The sequence below is a fragment of the Takifugu rubripes genome, chromosome 17 (assembly GCF_901000725.2).
Source record: "Takifugu rubripes chromosome 17, fTakRub1.2, whole genome shotgun sequence".
Classification (NCBI taxonomy): Eukaryota; Metazoa; Chordata; class Actinopteri; order Tetraodontiformes; family Tetraodontidae; genus Takifugu; species Takifugu rubripes.
In genome coordinates, this window is record NC_042301.1 from 816,932 (window position 1) to 836,944 (window position 20,013).

The 20,013-nt window shown below is 53.5% G+C and overlaps 3 protein-coding genes across 6 annotated transcripts in view; 1 reads left to right on the forward strand and 2 right to left on the reverse strand.

Annotated features, from left to right (window-relative positions):
* Positions 1 to 562: 562 nt before the first annotated feature.
* Positions 563 to 2,552, reverse strand: LOC101061316 (nicotinate-nucleotide pyrophosphorylase [carboxylating]). 2 transcript variants are annotated; one of them, XM_029850308.1, is made up of 5 exons: positions 2,418 to 2,552; positions 1,977 to 2,212; positions 1,136 to 1,446; positions 897 to 1,028; positions 563 to 819 (listed from the first exon to the last, which is right to left on the reverse strand). In XM_029850308.1, exons 2-5 carry the CDS (start codon positions 2,209 to 2,211, stop codon positions 628 to 630), a joined length of 870 nt encoding a protein of 289 aa, XP_029706168.1. In that variant the 5' UTR covers position 2,212; positions 2,418 to 2,552; the 3' UTR covers positions 563 to 627. The 2 variants fall into 2 exon arrangements, with proteins under 2 accessions (XP_029706168.1, XP_029706167.1); XM_029850307.1 differs by having other exon boundaries at positions 563 to 822.
* Positions 2,553 to 5,226: 2,674 nt separating this feature from the next.
* Positions 5,227 to 13,221, forward strand: ppp1r12c (protein phosphatase 1, regulatory subunit 12C). Its single transcript, XM_029850243.1, has 20 exons — positions 5,227 to 5,566; positions 6,112 to 6,283; positions 6,504 to 6,634; positions 6,796 to 6,914; positions 7,058 to 7,217; positions 7,287 to 7,431; positions 7,520 to 7,594; positions 7,678 to 7,757; positions 7,870 to 7,982; positions 8,064 to 8,131; positions 8,288 to 8,421; positions 9,141 to 9,228; positions 9,502 to 9,619; positions 10,941 to 11,044; positions 11,577 to 11,626; positions 11,720 to 11,759; positions 11,863 to 11,967; positions 12,048 to 12,092; positions 12,238 to 12,288; positions 12,907 to 13,221. The coding sequence occupies exons 1-20, from the start codon at positions 5,358 to 5,360 to the stop codon at positions 12,991 to 12,993; spliced, it is 2,094 nt and encodes a 697-aa protein (XP_029706103.1). The 5' UTR covers positions 5,227 to 5,357; the 3' UTR covers positions 12,994 to 13,221.
* Positions 13,222 to 15,492: 2,271 nt separating this feature from the next.
* LOC115253179 (zinc finger CCCH domain-containing protein 6-like) overlaps positions 15,493 to 20,013 on the reverse strand; it is a 5,114-nt gene continuing 593 nt past the window's right edge. Inside the window, exons 3-11 of one of the 3 annotated variants that reach the window (XM_029850256.1) lie at positions 19,812 to 19,917; positions 19,116 to 19,270; positions 18,929 to 19,039; positions 18,712 to 18,826; positions 18,507 to 18,616; positions 17,228 to 17,352; positions 16,160 to 17,142; positions 15,895 to 15,990; positions 15,493 to 15,757 (exon numbers count right to left, since the gene is read on the reverse strand). In XM_029850256.1, coding sequence (XP_029706116.1) covers positions 15,747 to 15,757; positions 15,895 to 15,990; positions 16,160 to 17,142; positions 17,228 to 17,352; positions 18,507 to 18,616; positions 18,712 to 18,826; positions 18,929 to 19,039; positions 19,116 to 19,270; positions 19,812 to 19,917 — 1,812 coding nt within the window. In that variant the 3' untranslated portion in view covers positions 15,493 to 15,746. Of the gene's footprint in view, positions 15,767 to 15,894; positions 15,991 to 16,159; positions 17,143 to 17,227; positions 17,353 to 18,506; positions 18,617 to 18,711; positions 18,827 to 18,928; positions 19,040 to 19,115; positions 19,271 to 19,811; positions 19,918 to 20,013 lie in introns of all 3 variants that reach the window. The other 2 variants (XM_029850255.1, XM_029850257.1) reach the window with 2 other exon arrangements.

Consider the following 20,013-nt stretch of genomic DNA (forward strand, 5'->3'; position numbering starts at 1 on the left):
CCCAGTGAGACCTGGTAGCAGTGTGACCTTGCACAGCGAGGCGCCTGAGCTGGGGTTTAAAGGTTTAAAGGTGTCCAGCTGTTTGGGGTTAGGGTTAGGGTTAGGGTTACTCTAGCCCTAGGGTTAGGGTTAGGGTTAGGGTTAGGGTTAGGGTTACTCTAGCCCTAGGGTTAGGGTTAGGGTTAGGGTTACTCTAGCCCTAGGGTTAGAGTTAGGGTTAGGGTTACCCTAGCACTAGAGTTAGGGTTAGGGTTACCCTAGCCCTAGGGTTAGGGTTAGGGTTACCCTAGCCTTAGAGTTAGGGTTAGGGTTACCCTAGCCCTAGGGTTAGGGTTAGGGTTACCCTAGCCTTAGGGTTAGGGTTAGGGTTACCCTAGCCCTAGGGTTAGGGTTAGGGTTACCCTAGCCCTAGGGTTAGAGTTAGGCCCTAGGGTTGCAACTTTCATCCATATAACAGAAAAACAGCCGCTGCCACCAACGGACTGAGGATGGAAGCCCGGACGCCTCCTGCCACCCCCCCTTCTTATGTTCTTCAGTACATTAAAGGACGACCACGGGACTGTTTCTTTGATTTGATTTTTATTCCTGAACATCCTGTGATGATGCTCGTGATTGATCCCGGCCGGATCAGGAGACGGGCTTTTGGACCTTCAGAGAAAAATCCACCACGGGGCAGCCCTGCGTGATGCAGCCCAGAGAGATGATGTCCACGTGAGGGGAGAAATACGAGGACAGGGTCTCAGGAGTCACCCCCCCGCTGGCCTCTACCACCTGGGACGGGAATTCTCGCTTCAGTGCCTGAGCTGCAGCGTGCAACTCCTGCTGGTTAGAGGTGGAGGACAGGGTGAGAGGAAACCTGCACCTGAGCCATGACCCAGGTGTGACTGATGCTCTACCTGAGGTGGGAAGTTGTCCAGCATGATCACATCTGCTCCTGCTGTTGCTGCCTCTGATGCCTCCTCTACAGAGCGACACTCCACCTCAATCTTGCTGCTGAAGCCACACACCGAGCGGGCGCTTCCCACAGCCTAAACGCCCCCAAAAGACTTGTGTTTCCTCACATTTGGTCACCAAAAGGTTCATGTCAGTCATCAGAGTTGAAGGGACACAAAGCTTGAAGGCCGCCGCCGCCTACCTGCGTGATGCTCCCTGATGCCCAGATGTGGTTGTCCTTCAGCATCACCATTCCACTCAGGTCTTGTCTGTGCATGGACACGCCGCCGACCAGCATGGCATACTTCTCCACCAGACGGAAGCCCGGCGTTGTCTTGCGAGTCCCCGCCACTTGGCCGTGCCAACCCGCCGCAGCCGCCAGCGCTCGCAGCTGAGAACAGCGTGTGGCGATGCCCGAAGCCCGGGCCAGGCAGTTGAGAGCTGGCCTTTCACCAAGGAGGAGACACCTCGCGGGGCCTCTCACAACAGCTGCTAATGTGACGCCATCCGGCCCTGTGGAGGAGAAGACGGCGTCCCGCATCACCAGGTCAAACACTGTCCTTTACACGGCTGTAGTGGACAGACCCTAACCTGGACAGACAGCAAAGACAGGACGTTCTGGGGACTGAGGACATGCAGCATGAGCTCAGGGTCATTTCCCCAGGAAACCCCTTTAAACACACTCTACACTACATTTAGTGGTTCTGTTTGAACATTTGGACAGGAACTTGTGCCTGGCTCTATACTCCTGCATGGACGGTGTATTTATCCAATCAACTGTCATTCGGTCCACGTTTACAGGAGAACCAGAACTAGAAATCAAAGACGCCAACTACAACCTGTAGCTACATTTTCACAGGTGAGGTGCTATAAAGATCTGTTTGGGTCTCCAGTAACCCTCCAGTATGGAACTGGCTTCAAAGAAATGTCAGCCGGTTCCCTGTTAATGTCCATATTAATGAGTGGGAAATGTGGCATCTCCTCAAACATGATTTAAATACATCAAAGACCATCTGGGGTGATGGAGCAGAGTGGGACGTTACCGGTCTCAGATCCCTCCTGCAGCAGCCAGTGCACGGAGCAGCCGAGCTCTCGGAACACCGCGGTGAAGAAGGGGCTCCCCGCCAGGACGCTGTGGGGCGTTTTACACAACAGTCTCGCCTCCACGTCACGCAACCCCACACACACTCCTGCGGGGTCAAAGTTCGGCGTGTCCTCTTCTAGCCATTCTCGTGCCAGCCGGGTCAGCGTGTGAGGCGGAATGGAATGTGCGGCCATTCTGAGGAATAACACACTAAATACTCACTCATTCACACAAACTATGATAAGGACACAACTCTGCATGCATGACAGAGTGCCAGTCATGTTCTGATCTCCGCCCTGGGCCACCAGCTGTGGTCAAAGACCCTAAGAAACACCGACTGTTTAACGCCGAATGTGGAGAAACGAACTAGATCTAGATCAGGTTAAAATAAGTCATTTACCTGCTTTTAAAGGGATGGATTTTTCTGTTGTTGCCGCTGAGCCTGTTGCACCGTGAACACACAGCGGTATTCTCTGGAGTTTGACCTGGTTGGACTCTTTACAAGTTATTGATTTAATGCTTAAAGCGTAAGGCTGAGGCGTTCCCAAAAACTGTGAGGTCAGCTCCTTATTTACCTACCAGTAAATGTCCAGTAACCTTTGACACAAAACTTTGCCTTTAACACCAGAATGTGATAATCAGTAATTGTGTAATTGTGATGAGAAACAACACCAGACAGCACATCAGGATGAAGCAGATTCCAAAGTTGAGTTGATCTCTTGGAAAACACGCTAGATTAAAATGGGAATGACCAGACAGTTGTGCTACAAGTCTTATTCCCAAATGAGGGAAAGACGGCCAGGCCAGGCAGAAGCATCATCCGGTTCTTCCCACACCAGGGGCGCAGCGGAATTCCCAACCCCTTCATATACAAAGAACTATCCTAGATCCAGTGGGAAGGTTCATCATTACAAGGCTCCCTTGGAATCAAGCTCCTACTCTGGTTAATTTGTATCGAGCGAATATTGATGATCAGAACGTCTTTGACATATTTCTATCAATCTCATCTGCCCATGGAGATATAGGGAGGGGGGGTGGAGACACCAAAGGTTTTGCCTCCCACCCAGGAAGCAGACAGCAGTTTATGGGTGAGCTAAACAACTGAGGAGTGACCAAAATATATTTATAAAGGGACGCTAAGCTTTTGTCTGTGCTGTGTCAGAACAATCAGAACCAGGACTAATGTCACAGAAAAGGCCGTCAACAGGGTCCAGCGCCATTACCTCCATCAGGTCCTTTCTCACGGGTGTTTCTAAACCCGGGTCTAAGCACTGTATAACGGTCATAACCAACTCTGTTATATCTAGGCCGGAGGCACACGTCCCCCCTCCCCCTTTCAATGGCTCCCGCCATTAGAAGTAGTCATGATGTTGTCGAGTATTGAAATAAATAACATTTGCTGTCACTAAACGCGGCTGTTTGCGATTGACATTATTGCAACTTTATCCCATCTGAAACAATCCATCTTTCCTCAACTTTAATACATTTGACAACGTCAGGGGAGGTATCGGTAGACTGTCAGAGCAGTGCTGAGGTGCCTTTGAGCAAGGAACTGAAGTCAAATGCATATAAGGCCCTGCACCCAGCTGGCCACCCGTTAGGCGGGGTACCCTGCCTTCGCCTACATGCAGCTAGGCTAGGCTAGGCTGCAGCACAGGGAGGGCCCTGTGACCCAGAAGGTGAGAAAGCCCAGTACTTAGGGGCCGTGAAGTGAAGTGCACGGTCTGAATTGTGAGATCTACATGGGACCGACAGTGGTGTGGCACCTACCAGAGATAAATATAGACCAGCTGCTGGTTCTCAGAGCAGAGACAGTACAGGGTTTCGAATTTCACTACCACAAACAAGTTATTTCATTTACACTTGAAAGGGTAGAAAACAGGGTTGAGTGCACCACTTCCTGTTTGTCAGTCATAGCGAGAGGAACGGTAGCTCAAAAGACCTGCATGTGCACACTTTGCACCCACAAACTTCTCTTTTATTATCTCATCATTAGTCCATTTTCATCCTGCCTTTGGTCATGAGAAGTTGTTGGACATGAAGTGGAGTGTGCTCATCTTTCAAAGCAGCTGCTGTGGCGCCGTACGAGTGTTGGGGGTCGTGTTTCCGTTGGGGCGACCTGCTGTTTGCAACCGCTGATGTCAGCAGGTGCAAACGTGCATCTTCTGAACACGGAGAAACTTGCACATCAACCTTCTGAAACTCCACCAAAGGCCTGACGTCATCAGTTCCAGCCCCCGTTTCTTTCCACCCCACATCAAATAAATCTCTAATGTCTCCAGAGAGTCTGACTAACCCTAACCCCTGACCTTAACCCTAACCCCTGACCCTAACCCCTGACCTTAACCCTAACCTTAACCCCTGACCCTAACCTTAACCCCTGACCCTAACCCTAACCCCTGACCTTAACCCTAACCCTAACCCCTGACCCCAGAGTTGGTAACATTGTAACGCCTGGTGGACAATGATTGCACTGTGATGAAATATTCATGTCATTATGCACATTGGACCTTCATGCAGAATATGAGGACAGTAAAATGTAAAGATGGATTTGTGTACAGTGATCCCTCGCTATATCGCGTTTCATCTTTCGCGGCTTCGCTGCTTCACGGATTTTTTTTGCGAGTCGTTCATTGCAGTTCTCAAATATAATCGAAGGTGGCATATCCGTTTATAAAAATCTTCTTGCTCAGAAAAGGAAAGAGCGCCAACAACTACCCATAACAATGTTCTTCTCTGGGAGAAAGACTCCTGCGCCTCCAGTAGAAACAGACGCTCCAGCGGAGCGGAGTCAGGACGAAGAGGCTCAGCTGGGACTGAAATACGCCAGTGACAATGTTTCCAACCTTGTATTACTAGATTAAAATTATTGTTTTAAACAAATTTTGGGCTTTAAAACAGGTTTTGATTTTTGGTTTCATTCTATAGTTCAGTATTGCATTGTAAAATAATAAAAAAAAAAATAAAGATGACTACTTCACGGATTTTACTTTTCGCGTGTTATTTTTGGAACGCAACTCCCGCGATAAACGAGGGATCACTGTACTATTTATATCAAACTGCCAGTTACCAAGTGCTGCGCAAGTTCTTTAGAGGTAGCTATGTTAAACGTTTCAGGGAAAGCTCAGTTTATTGAGGAAAAGGTTCAAATTTAAGAAATCAGTCCTGCCCTTTTCGAAATTTCCGGCATAACGTCACTTCCGTCGCTCAAGGCTTCCATTTCCGGTGTGTGTTTGATCCACAGCAAGAACCAGGAAGTGAAAGTATACACATGGAGGGTGTGTCTGTCTCCACAACCGAATGTTTCTTTGAGAAATCCACAGTCCTCCTGGGATAAATCATGGGAGACTCGGCGAGGACGAAGCGGCGGGAGCAGCTGAAGCGCTGGGCCGGTTCCAGCACCGATAGAGCCCCCGCGGCGGCCCGGCGGAGGTGGCGGACCGCGGTCGAGAACGGGTCGGCGGAGGCGGAGGCCGTGCTCGGCAACACTCTGACGGATCCGTCGGTGTCTGTGAGCAGAGAAGAAACCAGTCCTCTCCTCAAGCGACGGTTAGAAAGCCCCCCTGTTATTGTGACTTGGCTAAACTAGGAGCAACAACTAACCAGTTAGTTAAACTTAATGTCGACTCTGTTGTTCATTGTTCAACGACGGTCATCATGAATCAGACCCACAGAGTCCCCGAACCAACGAGACGAGATCGTTAATGTTGTCTTGAGAGCTGTCAGAGGTCCCACTTCAGGGATCCCCCAGGTTTTATTAGACCGGGGGGGGGGGGGGCCTAGAAAAGCCTAGAAAACCTAGGTGACATGCGCGTGTTTGTGAGCCCGCCTTTAAAGTCAGATGGATCCAAAATAGTGATGATAAGAACCCCAGTAAAATACCACATAATCTGGTGATGAGCTCGCCCTGGGAGGAGACGTCTCTTCCCTCCCCAGTGATCCACCTTTTACCAACGAAGGATGTTGGTTCTCTCTCACCTGAAGATGTCACTGATGTTGCTCGGAGCCTCCGGCTTTTATCCGCCAACCGTTGGATCCATCAAGCAGCTGTAGACGACCAAGGGTTTGATTTATCTTTCCATGTCTGTGTTCAGGAAGTGCGTTCGCTTTGACCGGGCTGCAGAGTTCCTGGCTGCCTGTGCCAGTGGGGACACAGAGGAGGCTGAGCTGATGCTGAAGGACAACGAGGACAGCAAGACGGACAGAGAGGAATACGTGGAAATCATTAATTCTACCAATGCGGACGGAATCACTGCTCTCCACCAGGTCAGCCATTGGTCCTCCAAAGGGTTAAGAATTCTAGCAGCAACAGAATAATGACGCATATATTGATAGAACCAACAATTGTGAGGATCTTTTTTAAAGTGTCCATCTAAGCTTCTAAAATACCTGGTGAGACATTGGTCCTCTGGGATTCCACTTGTTCTGAACCATTTCTCCAACTGGAGGTGTTAAACTGTGGTTTGCCTGGTTGTGGTCCACGCAGGCCTGCATCGACGGCAGCATGGAGATGGTGTCCTTCCTGGTGGAGCACCAGGCCAGCGTGAACCAGGCGGACAGCGAGGGGTGGACCCCGCTGCACGTGGCGGCTTCCTGCGGATACCCCGACATTGCAGAGTGTGTAGAACCCCGCCCCGTTGGTGTGGCTGGGCTCGCGGAGCGCAGGAGAACCCTGAGCTCCTCGGTCCTGCTGCTGTCGTCTGATTGTAGTCTCACTTTGAACGGAGCCGCTCCGGCACTGGTGGCTGGTTTAGCTGGTAACACTTGACTCTGGTTAGGTTCCTTCTGCAACGAGGCGCGTCGCTCTCTGCTGTGAACTGTGATGGAGATGTTCCTCTGGACATTGCTCTGGATGACACAACCGAGTCCCTCCTTCAGCATTACACACTCCAACAGGGTAATCGCCCCTTGTTTTCCCAAACCCGCTCAAACTTCAAGCCGAGGGACGTTTGGGTCACACACAGCTTGTTTTATATGTGTGCGTGTAAAGGTGAATCACCGAGCCCACCTCTGTACCCATATCTGTCTGTTGGAGTCCAGGTGTGGACGTGGAGGCTGCTAAACGTCTGGAGGAGGAGCAGATCATGAGAGACGCCCGGGCCTGGCTGAGAGACGGGCCGCCTGCTAATGTCCAGCACCCCAAGACCGGGGCCACCCCGCTGCACGTTGCTGCTGCCAAGGGTTATCTGGAGGCTCTCAAGTATGTGTCCATGAGCCCAGGAGATGGAGCCACCTTCCAAGGTGTGAACTAGGTCCTGTCTGTCTCCAGGATGCTGTGTCAGTGTGGTTTAGATGTGTCAGCCAAGGACCTGGATGGCTGGACCCCTCTTCATGCTGCTGCACACTGGGGTCAGGGCGCCGCCTGCTACATCCTGGCCGAACAGCTGTGCAACATGGAGGCCCACAGTAATGCGGTGAGACTTCAGGAGTAAACCCTTCATGACTGGGTCACAGGTCACTTATTACATCCTGTTCTTGTCCTGTCTGGAACAATGTTTGTAGGGTCAGACCCCGTTTGATGTGGCTGATGAAAGTGTGGAGAAGCTCTTGGAGGAGTTATTAGTTAAACAAGCCAACGTGAGAACCCAAATTAGCGTACGCTCTTGTTCTTGCTTCACTTTTCTTTTTTGCGTCTCACTTTCTCTCTTCCTTCCTGTCAGTGGCGCAACGAGCAGACTAAATTAGAGCGGCAGAAGCAGCAGGGCTCCACAGCGGCAAACACACAGCCCAAACTGAGGAGGTGTGTGTTCACAACACATCTGAATTTAGTCCCAAAGTTCCCTTTATTCCAGGCTGCTGTTCGAGAACATTCCAGCTGTGTTGCATTCACGTTCTGCATGTGATGACTTCAGGACCTCAGTGTGCCGGATGAGCAGCAGAGACAAGATTAACGTGCAGGACCAGTCTAAGGAGAAGGGGGTGTCAGGAAGCCTGGAGCTGCCTGAGGAGCGAGAGAGCAGCCTGGGTAAACCAGCGGCTCCCTGCTCCCATTGGCCGGAACCCCTGCAGATGCTGGCTAACGTCTCCCTGTGCTCCCTGTTCCCAGAGAACTGTCCGGAGTCCGGTCCAGACGGAGATGGTGGCAGCAGCCCAACAGAAACCCTCATCGATCCGGTACGATTCTCTCAGCATTAGCGGTGGCTAATGATAGCGTATGCAAAAAGAGATTCCTCGTGCTGTCCACTAGGGACATTTTTCCCTTTGCATCTTCATTAGCTGCCACATTTGAGCAGTGACAAATGGGCCTTTGCTTCTTTAAATGTAACTCAGGCAGCAGAGGACAAGGATAAAGAGCTCCAGGAGCAGGACAAGCAGAACCGCACCGCCAGGGTCCAGCCCACCCCGCAGACGAAGGATTCTGACAGCCCCAACACCCCCAACACCCCCAACACAGACAGACGCAAGTAAGAGCGCTCAAACCATGTGTTAGGGTACCCTGACCCTAGCCCTGACCCTAACCCCTAACCCTGACCCTAGCCCTGACCCTGACCCTAACCCCTGACCCTAACCCCTAACCCTGACCCTGACCCTAACCCTGACCCTAACCCCTAACCCTGACCCTAGCCCTGACCCTGACCCTAGCCCTGACCCTAACCCTGACCCTAACCCTAAGCCATAACCCTGACCCTAACCCCTAACCCTGACCCTGACCCTGACCCTGACCCCTAACCCTGACTCTAACCCTAAGCCCTAACCCTGACCCTAACCCCTAACCCTGACCCTAGCCCTGACCCTAACCCCTAACCCTGACCCTAGCCCTGACCCTAACCCCTAACCCTGACCCTAACCCTAAGCCATAACCCTGACCCTAACCCCTAACCCTGACCCTGACCCTAGCCCTGACCCTGACCCTAACCCTGACCCTAACCCTGACCCTGACCCTAACCCCTAACCCTAAGCCATAACCCTGACCCTAACCCCTGACCCTAAGCCATAACCCTGACCCTGACCCTAGCCCTGACCCCTAACCCTGACTCTAACCCTAACCCCTGACCCTAGCCCTGACCCTGACCCTAACCCCTGACCCTAACCCCTGACCCTAACCCTAGCCCATGTTCCTGTAACAGCCCTGACATCTGGATGTACCAGAAGGCTAAAATGTGTGGCGATGTGGTCTGATCAGGTTCCAGGCTCCAGTCAGGGACGAGGAGTCCGAGTCTCAACGGAAAGCTCGTTCTCGGATGATGCGACAGTCTCGCCGTTCCACGCAGGTATCGGTGAATCCCTGTTCCGGGACCACCGGGACGACCCGGCCCACATTGCACAACACCACACAAACCCGTCAGATTTAACGTTTAAGGGGAAAAGCTGCTAAACCTCCAGGATCCAGATGTGAACCCGGAGCTTCGCTCTTGCCCCGGACCCCTGGGCAGGAGAATAGAGCCCCCGGTTCTGATGATGGTCCTCTAATTAATAAGATGGATCTAATGGGTTTATCAGTGATCTGAAACACTGACGTCTAACATTGCTGGGTGTTCTGGCAGGGAGTGACTCTGACGGACCTGAAGGAAGCAGAGAAGACGGTGGCCAGAACCACAGAACCTCCAGTCCGCTCCATCCAGCCCGTCACCCCCATCATCACTCTCACCCCTGCCCAGAGGGGTGAGTTATGGTCCCGGGCCGGCAGGTGGACCGGGAATCCACACACACACACACTGCATGCTCCTGTGCAGGAGCCAGGACTCCGACGGTCCTGGTAGTACCTTGACCTTTGACCTGGGGTCCTGGCTGCTCTGAAAGAGGTTTTCAGCTCTACTCTGGTCCCACGTGTTCCAGCCTTATTCCACACTAGAATCTGAATCTCTTTAATGTGGAGTCTGTGAGGAGTCGGCGTGGAAACCAGCCCAGCAGGGAGAAACGGGCTCTGAAAGGGAAATATGACCTTTGACCTTCGCCGGAGCGTCGTAGCACTGCTGCGGAGTTTAAAATCAGGATGTGCACGTTGGGTGGAGGGTGACGGTGTCGAGGGTTTCACATGTCGCTTCTGTGGGTGTGACTGCATGTGGTTTCTGTGAAAGGTCCGTTTGACCACCAACCGGGTCGGCTTTGATCTTAATCACTCTAAACCAGGTCAAGCTAACGACCTTTGGAGCTCTTGAGCCTGCAGGGTTGGACCACAGGAAACGTGCTCCACACGTGGGCGGGGCTTCTCCTCTGGCCTCCTCGGCAGCGTAGCTCTCCTCCTCCCTCTCTTCCTCCCCTCCTCCTCCCTCCTCCTCCCTCCTCCTCCTCCCCTCCTCCCTCTCCTCCTCCCCCTCCTCCCTCTCCTCCTCCTACTCCCTCTCCTCCTCCTACTCCCCCTCCTCCTCCCCTCCTCCTCCCTCTCTTCCTCCCCCTCCTCCCCCCTCTCTTCCTCCTCCTCCTCCCTCTCCTCCCCCCTCTCTTCCCTCTCCTCCTCCTCTTCCCTCTCCTCCTCCTCCTCCCTCTCTTCCTCCCCCTCCTCCCCCCTCTCTTCCTCCTCCTCCTCCCTCTCCTCCCCCCTCTCTTCCCTCTCCTCCTCCTCTTCCCTCTCTTCCTCCTCCTCCCTCTCCTCCTCCTCCTCCCTCTCTTCCTCCCCCTCCTCCCTCTCCTCCCCCCTCTCTTCCTCCTTCCTCCTCCTCCCTCTCCTCCTCCCCCTCCTCCCTCTCCTCCTCCTCCTCCTCCTCCTCCCTCTCTTCCTCCCCCTCCTCCCTCTCCTCCCCCCTCTCTTCCTCCTCCCTCTCCTCCTCCTCCTCCCCCTCCTCCCTCTCCTCCTCCTCCTCTTCCTCCTCCTCCTCCTCCCTCTCCTCCTCCTCCTCCTCCCCCTCCTCCCTCTCTTCCTCCCCCTCCTCCCTCCTCTCCTCCTCCCTCCTCTCCTCCCTCCTCCCTCCCCCCTCTCTTCCTCCTCCTCCTCCTCCTCCCTCTCCTCCTCCTCCTCCTCCACTAACCCTAACCTTTCTTACAGATGCCGCCACCCTCCAGCAGGAGGAGCTGGAGGCAGACAGGTGTGTGGCCGTGCGAGACAGGAGGAGAGGGAGGAAGGAGCGGCGCTCCACGGGCATCGTCCAGGTAGCTCCGCCCCCGCTGGTCACGTGCAACACAACAGACTTTTGGGTTTCACTGTTGCAACAACCAACTTTTTCTTCAGTGTCATTTCTGCTTTCAATCTGAAAATACAGGAGAGAACCCCCCAGGAAGTCGTGCACGTGCACGTGCACGTGCACTTCACAATTTAAGTCAGCGTGGCTCCGTGACCTTCATGACCTCTGTCACCTTCATGACCGTCATGACCACCATGACCTCAGTTACCACTGACCTTCGTGACCACTATGACTTCTTTGACGTCTATGACCACCACGGCCTCCGTGACCTTCATGACCTCCATGGCCTTCATGGCCTCCGTGACCTTCATGACCTCCGTGACCTTCATGACCTCCATGGCCTTCATGGCCTCCGTGACCTTTATGACCTCCATGGCCTTTATGGCCTCCGTGACCTTCATGACCTCCGTGCCATTTCATTTCCTCCTGTTTTAGAAGTTCTAAATGTGGGCTGGTCAGTGACCAGCATTGATGTTGATGGTGCTGGTTCTGTTCTCCAGGATGAAGCTGAGGAGGGTCCGCTGGACGACACCTATGGGAACATCTACAGGTGAGTTCTGCTGTTTGTTGGTGAGGACTTGATAGTTTTCATGATGAGCTGAGCGTCAGTGGAGTCTCCTTAACGTGTTTGGGTTGTCTACAGGGAGAACCAACTGGGAGACTGGTCAGCTGACTACAGAACGGTGGGTACCTTCATGTGACAGAACCATGACAGAGGCTCCAGGAGGGGGCCTCCAGAAGAGGCCTCCTCAGTATCTGACAGCTCTTTGGTGCCTCGTGTTCCAGCTGTACTTCAGGCTGCTGCAGGACAACCTTGAGCTGAAGGAGAAGCTGCAGGAGATGGAGCTGCTTCTCAGCCAGAACAAAGTGGAGCTGGAGCGACTCAGACAGGTTCCTCCTTCATCACCTGGACCAGCGCCTTGGTTATCTTTGTTTGTTCTCATCGTCCTAACCGTGTGTTTCCTGAACAGAGTCAGGAGGGCGACCGGCCGGCGCTGATGGAACTGGGCAAATTTGTAAGGCTGCTACAAATGAGCATCTTTGTTCACCAATGACACCTTGTCCACCACGAATGTTCCCTAGAGTGACCCGTTCTGTCCACTTTTGAGTTCTGATCCCTCAGTTGCCAGAAAGGTCATTAACAGCTGTGACTCTTCCCAGGAGAAGCTGAGCCTCCAGAGGAGAGCCGTGGAGCTGGAAGACGAGCTGAAGGTGAGGAGCTTTGCTCATGTTTCTCTCAACGTGTCGCTCAGCTGAACCCAGCTGAAACAAGCTACAACCAGCTGAAACCAGCTGAAACCAGCTAAAACAAGCTGAAACCAGCTACAACCAGCTGAAACCAGCTGAAACCAGCTAAAACAAGCTGAAACCAGCTACAACCAGCTGAAACCAGCTAAAACAAGCTGAAACCAGCTACAACCAGCTGAAACAAGCTAAAAGCAGCTGAAACCAGCTACAACCAACTGAAACAAGCTAAAACCAGCTACAACCAGCTGAAACCAGCTGAAACAAGCTAAAACAAGCTGAAACCAGCTACAACCAACTGAAACCAGCTGAAACAAGCTAAAACAAGCTGAAACCAGCTGAAACAAGCTAAAACCAGCTGAAACCAGCTACAACCAGCTAAAACCAGCTGAAACCAGCTACAACCAGCTGAAACAAGCGGAAACCAGCTAAAACCAGCTAGTTTAGTCAGAGAAGGAACAGCTGTTAGTGAGACCCAGAGGTGAAAACACCGTGGAACGTGGATGAAGAGCGTTCATCATCACCTGCCCCCCCCCCCCCCCCCCAGTGGACCAGGACTTACTTCATGACATTCCTGTATTCCAGGTTCTGGGAGACCTCCGTTCAGACAACCAGAGACTCAAGGACGAGAACGCCGCCCTCATCCGAGTCATCAGCAAACTGTCCAGATGAGCCTCATCAAAGACGAAAGAGAGGAAATGATTCTTTTCTTGGTTTGGACCAGAACCAGCAGGAACCAGGGACCTCTGCCCAGCACATTCCACTGGGAGCTGCACCCATGTGTCCACCAGCCTTTTGCCTCTTCCTCTCCTCCTCCTCCCTCTCCCTCCTCCTCCCTCCTCTTCCCTCTCCTCCTCCTCCTCCTCTTCCCTCTCCTCCTCCTCCTCCTCCCCCTCCTCTTCCTCCCTCTCCTCCTCCTCTTCCTGCTCCCCCTCCTCTTCTTCCTCCTCCCTCCTCCCCCTCCTCATCCCTTCCCTCTCCTCATCCCTTCCCTCTCCTCCTCCTCTTCCCTCTCTTCCCCCTCCTCTCCCCTCTCTTCCCCCTCCTCTCCCCTCTCTTCCCCCTCCTCTCCCCTCTCTTCCCCCTCCTCTCCCCTCTCTTCCCCCTCCTCTCCCTCCTCCTCCTCCCTTCTCTCCCTCCTCTTCCTCCTCCTCCTCCTCCCTTCTCTCCCTCCTCCTCCTCCTCTTCCCTCTCCTCCTCCTCTTCCCTCTCCTCCTCCTCCTCCCTTCTCTCCCTCCTCCTCCTCCTCCTCATCCCTCCTCTTCCTGCTCCTCCCTTCTCTCCCTCCTCCTCCTCCCTTCTCTCCCTCCTCCTCCTCCTCTTCCCTCTCCTCCTCCCTTCTCTCCCTCCTCCTCCTCCCCCTCCTCATCCCTCCTCTTCCTCCTCCTCCCTTCTCTCCCTCCTCCTCCTCCCTCTCCTCCTCCCTCTTGATGACCTCCTGATACTTTTAGAACATTTTATTGTGATTGTCAGAACTGGAATATGTTAGTGTTCTTCTCCGCCCCCCCTGGGGAGCCTTTGTCTCCTCAGAGACCTGAGGCCACGCTGGGGGGGGGTGATGATCTTGTGCCTGTGGAGAAAGTCCGAGTGGTCAGAAAACTCAGGATGTCTTTGGGGGCGTTTCCCTCTGACGGCCGCTGGACTAAATTGCTTAGAATGTATATTTATGGTGTGTATTTATGTAAGAGGCCTTCTGTCCTGGAAAGGTGGGGGCGCGCTCTCCTCCAAGCATCCAACGGTTGGACGCTCTCCTCCAAGCATCCAACGGTTGGACGCTCTCCTCCAAGCATCCAACGGTTGGACGCTCTCCTCCAAGCGTCCAACGGTTGGACGCTCTCCTCCAAGCGTCCAACGGTTGGACGCTAACCAGGAACAGTTCGAGAACCTTTGTCTTTTTCCAGGACCTGTTACAACAAAGACTTTGTCAGGTTATTAATAGCAGAAACGTGTGTGAGTGTCGAGCCATCAGTAATTCAACCCTTAAATGCCCCCCCCCCCCCCCCCCCCCCATTTTACAGAAAAAACCTGCATGTTAGCATTTGACGCAGTGCCTTGTCAGTAGATTTGGCTCTGGTGCAGCATGGCTGCTAGCTCTTAGCTGTTAGCTGTTAGCTGCTAGCTGTTGAATCGCCCCACTGGAACCTTAACGTAACGAACGGTGGCCGTAACCTTCTGTCCCGTATCCGTCTGGTCTGTATTTATACATTGAATGACACCTATTTTTGTACAGTTCTTTTTTCAGGTAATGAAATGACTCTAGTCCAGCTAAAGCAACTAAAACTTGGGAGTCTGAGATCTTGTCACGAATCATTCAGCATTCCTCGGAATTAGTCCACGTTTCCCACAACTAGTAGAGCTTTGGTAAACGACCACTCGGAGGTTTACCAGAAGTGACGTGGACGTTCTCGGGGGGGTTGAGGATGAGTGTTTTCACATTTGCAAGAAGAATGTTGCAGAATGATTAAAGCTGTTCATCAGAAAAGTCGTTAGTCGTGTTTTAATTCGGACGACATCTGGAAAAGCTGTTTGAAATCAATTCAAATCATGTAAACTTCTGGTTTTAAATCGGACTGAATCACAAAAATCAAGCCTTCCTAAGTAACTGCCCATATTTCCAGGTTGTTCAGACCTGACGAGCGTCGACTGATTATTACGTGCAGATCACGTGATCCTCTCACGAGTGGCTGCTGTCCACGGACTGACCAGTAGAGGTCAGTGTTATAAAGGTTGTGGGTCAAACTCCCTGCTCAGCGTGTTCAGTTCTCCCCCACTGGGTCTCAGGTTGAACTTCAGCCACTTGTTCATGGTCCTCATGTCCTCACGCTCTCTCTACTCGTGCTGGCGTCTCAGAATAACGTGAGTCCGTTATTACGACCGGGTGTCACCTGTGGCCCAGCTCCTCGGAGCAGACGGCAGCAGCGCCACCCTGGGTCACGTTCTCCGTCAGGACTCAGCAGGTCTCATGTCGTCCAATCAGACCCCTGGACGCGTTGCTCAATCAGGAATGTTTAGCAAAACATGGTTCCATTTGGTAAATTGACAGTAAGAAGACGCTGTTCTCCCCAGGCTGGAAGAACAAGGGAACATCTAAACATGTTCCCAGCATGATCCCAGGTTTCTTCTACCTGGTAAATGAGCCGATTGAGACTAACGGCCACGCCGGGGGACAGAATACTGCAAGGCTGCTCGTTTTTATTCAAGGAAAAAGATAAATGTGCATAAACATCAAAGAGCAAAACAGAAGAACAAGAGTTCATCGAAAAGTCCGAAACAATAACGAACCAAACGCAAAGCTCAAATATTCCAGCTTCTTCCGTGCAGTCGCTCGGTTTGATCCGTCGTTCGTATAAAAGCCCCGAGGAGCCTCCACACTCCAGATGTTCGGAGGCTTCTCATCTTCATCCTCCCCTAAAGTGGTGGTTCCTTCACAGGGGGTCTGAAGCATCTGAAGCCAAGAGCACGTTTCTCTATCAACGTTTACTGGAGTTACTAATGCAGCCGACTGGTCGTTATTGGTCGTTATCTTCTCTAACATTCCAGAACGATATCAGAGGGACTAACGAATCTTCTTACCAGAAACCAGCAAACCTGATGGAACCTGTTGGTTCTCCTCCTCATCCTGCTGGTAAGGTTTGAGGGAACCAAAGAGAGTCTTCAGAACTGGAGAGGCTGAGGGAGACACACACACACACACACACACACACACACACACACACACACACACACACACACACACACACACACACACACACACACACACACACACACACACACACGTGATGTCTCTGTCACCACGAAGAACTCAGAACCTGAAGAGGTCTAACCCAACTCTCCGTACCCGTGTGTGCTGACACGTCAGGCCGGGCTTCGGCGGCGCCTCTCGTCCCTTCAGGCCCAGTTCTGGGATGAGCTGAGAGGTTCTGGGATGCCGGCTGGTCCTCAGGTGCATGTTTGGAGAGGACCGTCTGCGTCTGACCTCCCAAAGGAGCAGCGAAGAGGCTGGAAAAGGAGCTGGAATTCTGATTGTTTCTGCCATCGGCCGACTGAGACGCACGACTGGACGTACTGAGCTCGGGCCGATGGGACGGTTTCAGTAATTCCGTGAGCGGCCTCGCAAAAAGGCCCTGAAAAGGTTGCCTGAGGGGCCGTGTGCATCCAGCACCAGGAGCAACTGAGCCTTCAGCGGAGTTCATGGGGGAAAAGGGTTCCTCAGATCCACATCTGAGCTCCTGCTGGGTCTCCTCAGGCTCCCGACCAAGTGCGAGAGGACTTCTGGGGTGTGAGGACTCGGCCGGCCCAGTGCGACTGGGGCGAGCAGCGCCGTCGGCCCTGGAGGTTACAGAACGCCGCTCTGAAGAGGAACGCTCAAAGGCGGCTCCAGGAAATGCCTGAAGAGAAGGTTGTGGGCGTTGGGTCTTTGGTCCTGGTCTCCAGAGCTCTCCTGGGTCCAGAGGAAGATCCAAAGCGCGCTCTGAGCCGGGCTCGGGGTGCACGTCAGACCGACGCTGTTCCTGGGGTGGCCGGGAACACCAGACTGTCTCACCTACGGTGTCCCGGCCCGGGTCGCCAGCGGGGGGGGCGTTGGGGGGGTTTGAGAGCCGGTCCAAATCTTTGGGTCCTGAAGCTGCGGAGAACCTGCTGAAGGGTCTGGACAGCTGCGGCCCGAGCACAGCTTCCACTGAATAACACACGGGCTGTGGGGGGTCCTGGGGGGGGGGCGGGGGGCCGGCGGGCGTGGCGGCACCACTCACAGCATCTTCAGCCATGCAAAACGGACCTTCTGACTCCACATTTGTGCTCGTGCTGCTATAAAAACTTGGCCTGAAACATAGAAACGATAAACTAGGACGATGATCAGACCAAGGAGAGAATGAAGCTGAAGGTTTTACAGTCAAGGAACCAGAACCTGATGGGGAGGAGAGCGATACCAGAACTTTCTGTTACTGAAGAAATCGGCTCTTTCGACGGTTCTGGCGACGCCTCTTCAGCCTTTTGTGCAAGTTCTCGTAGCTCAATGTCCCGTTTTATAGCCTGAAAAACCGTTGAAGAAGAGAACAAAGAGAAAATGTAGAAAATCCTGAATCATCTCACAACGTTGCTTCAGTCACAGAAGCTTCAGCAGCTTCATCAGCAGCTTCAGCAGCAGCTTCAGCAGCAGCAGCAGCTCCAGCAGCTTCATCAGCAGCTCCAGCAGCTTCAGCAGCAGCTTCAGCAGCAGCTTCATCAGCAGCTTGAGCAGCAGCAGTAGCAGCTTCAGCAGCTTCAGCAGCAGCTTCAGCAGCAGCAGCAGCTTCAGCAGCAGTAGCAGCTTCAGCAGCTTCAGCAGCAGCTTCAGCAGCAGCAGCAGCTTCAGCAGCAGCAGCAGCAGCAGCTTCAGCAGCTTCAGCAGCAGCAGCTTCAGCAGCTTCATCAGCAGCTTCAGCAGCTTCATCAGCAGCTTCAGCAGCAGCTTCATCAGCAGCTTCAGCAGCAGCAGCTTCAGCAGCAGCAGCTTCAGCAGCAGCAGCAGCTTCAGCAGCAGCAGCAGCAGCAGTAGCAGCTTCAGCAGCTTCAGCAGCAGCAGCTTCAGCAGCAGCAGCAGCAGCTTCAGCAGCAGCAGCAGCTTCAGCAGCAGCTCCAGCAGCTTCATCAGCAGCTTCAGCAGCAGCTTCATCAGCAGCTTCATCAGCAGCTTCAGCAGCAGCTTCATCAGCAGCTTCATCAGCAGCTTCAGCAGCAGCTTCATCAGCAGCTTCAGCAGCAGCTCCAGCAGCAGCTTCAGCAGCAGCAGCAGCTTCAGCAGCAGCTTCATCAGCAGCTTCAGCAGCAGCTCCAGCAGCAGCTTCAGCAGCAGCAGCAGCTTCAGCAGCAGCAGCTCCAGCAGCAGCTCCAGCAGCAGCAGCAGCAGCTTCAGCAGCAGCAGCTTCAGCAGCAGCTTCATCAGCAGCTTCATCAGCAGCTTCAGCAGCAGCTTCATCAGCAGCTTCAGCAGCAGCTTCATCAGCAGCTTCATCAGCAGCTTCAGCAGCAGCTTCATCAGCAGCTTCAGCAGCAGCTTCATCAGCAGCTTCAGCAGCAGCTCCAGCAGCAGCAGCAGCTTCAGCAGCAGCTCCAGCAGCAGCAGCAGCTTCAGCAGCTTCAGCAGCAGCTTCAGCAGCTTCAGCAGCTTCAGCAGCTCCAGCGACCGCGATGAAGAAGCCACCAACCTCCTCCAGCAGTTTGGTGGTGACGTCACTCAGGGGCTCATGGGAAAACCTGCAGGCGTCTCCTTGGGAGCAGCGACCTTTCCGATGGAAGTACTTGCAGGGAAAAGACTGTAGAGCAGAGTGAAGGAAGCAGGACATCCCGGGAACGTGGCTACTCACCACGGCAACGGGGAGCGCGCAGACGCGGCCTCGGTAGAAAGGATATGGTGCATGTACGGGCAGTCGTGGCCTTTGGAGCAGAAGCCCTGGACGTAGAATTTACACAGTTCCTTGATGAGATCGTTGTGGCCCTGAACGTGTTCCAGCTGGCAGCCGTCGCCCTGCAGCCAAGAGCAGACAGGAGCCTTCAGAATACCGGCGTTTCCATCCCAAAGGTCGCTGTGGCAACGGGAGCGATCTGACCGGCGACAGAAGCCACGTGCCTTGATGCACCTCCCCCACAGGAAATGGCGGCACAGCAAGCGGCCGTCCACCATCAAGGCGTTCTGCTCCTTGAACTCCTGCGTCATGAACCTGGCTTGTTTTCCTCTGACCTTCAACAGAAGAGTCCAGCGTTTGCTGCTGTGACACAACCTCCAGTCCAGCCCTGAAACCTGCCGGGGGTGTTACCGCTGCGTCTGCTCCTGGTCTCCGGACCCGGGACTCACGTCCTCCACCTCTGGGGACACGGCGCCCTCTCTGGTTCAGCTTCTTCTGCCCCTCCATCCTCCTGTTGGCTCCATTGTTGCCTCCACCGAGGAGGTTGTGTGACAGCTGCCGTCTCTCTGTGGAAATAACTCAGTTACAAACAGAGTGTAATGAAACGTTAATAAAGGAACGATTCACTTCTTCTGAAGTTGCTGAGGAACTGGGGCTTTAATCAGAAATCTCTTTGATCACAGTGACCAACTATACTATGGAACCTTCGACCTTGATTATGCACCATACGACAGATAGAAGCCCCAAACTGCTGGGCAATTAGCCGCTCGGCGGCGTCCGTGCTCCCTTTCTAATGTTCACCAGCTCGTTCACCAGCACGTTCACCCGCTCGTTCACCAGCACGTTCACCCGCTCGTTCACCCGCTCGTTCACCCGCACGTTCACCAGCTCGTTCACCCGCACGTTCACCAGCTCGTTCACCAGCACGTTCACCAGCTCGTTCACCAGCTCGTTCACCAGCTCGTTCACCCGCACGTTCACCAGCTCGTTCACCCGCACGTTCACCAGCTCGTTCACCCGCACGTTCACCAGCTCGTTCACCAGCTCGTTCACCAGCACGTTCACCAGCACGTTCACCAGCACGTTCACCAGCTCGTTCACCAGTACCTTCACCAGCACGTTCACCAGCTCGTTCACCTGCAGCCACGTGACGTCTGGTGCTGAGGTCCACCGTAGCAGCATCAACAGCTCGCGTCTGTTCGTGGTCACATCTCTGAGGAAGGAACGCACTCAAGTTTAATGGCCGACGTGTATTTCCACAGGTTTGGGCTCTTGAAAGGATCTGCATCTCATCATCGAGTCATTTCCA

What these genes read in the sequence shown, in the direction of transcription:
- LOC101061316 (XM_029850307.1), bottom strand. Translation starts at nt 2,211, where the DNA reads ATGGCCGCACATTCCATTCCGCCTCACACGCTGACCCGGCTGGCACGA. An exon ending in GCAGGAGGGATCTGAGACCG is followed by an intron (nt 1,447 to 1,976) that starts GTAACGTCCCAC and finishes TCTCCTCCACAG; the next exon opens with GGCCGGATGGCGTCACATTA. An exon ending in CATCAGGGAGCATCACGCAG is followed by an intron (nt 1,029 to 1,135) that starts GTAGGCGGCGGC and finishes GGGGGCGTTTAG; the next exon opens with GCTGTGGGAAGCGCCCGCTC.
- ppp1r12c (XM_029850243.1), top strand. Translation starts at nt 5,358, where the DNA reads ATGGGAGACTCGGCGAGGACGAAGCGGCGGGAGCAGCTGAAGCGCTGG. An exon ending in GAATCACTGCTCTCCACCAG is followed by an intron (nt 6,284 to 6,503) that starts GTCAGCCATTGG and finishes TGGTCCACGCAG; the next exon opens with GCCTGCATCGACGGCAGCAT. An exon ending in GCATTACACACTCCAACAGG is followed by an intron (nt 6,915 to 7,057) that starts GTAATCGCCCCT and finishes GTTGGAGTCCAG; the next exon opens with GTGTGGACGTGGAGGCTGCT.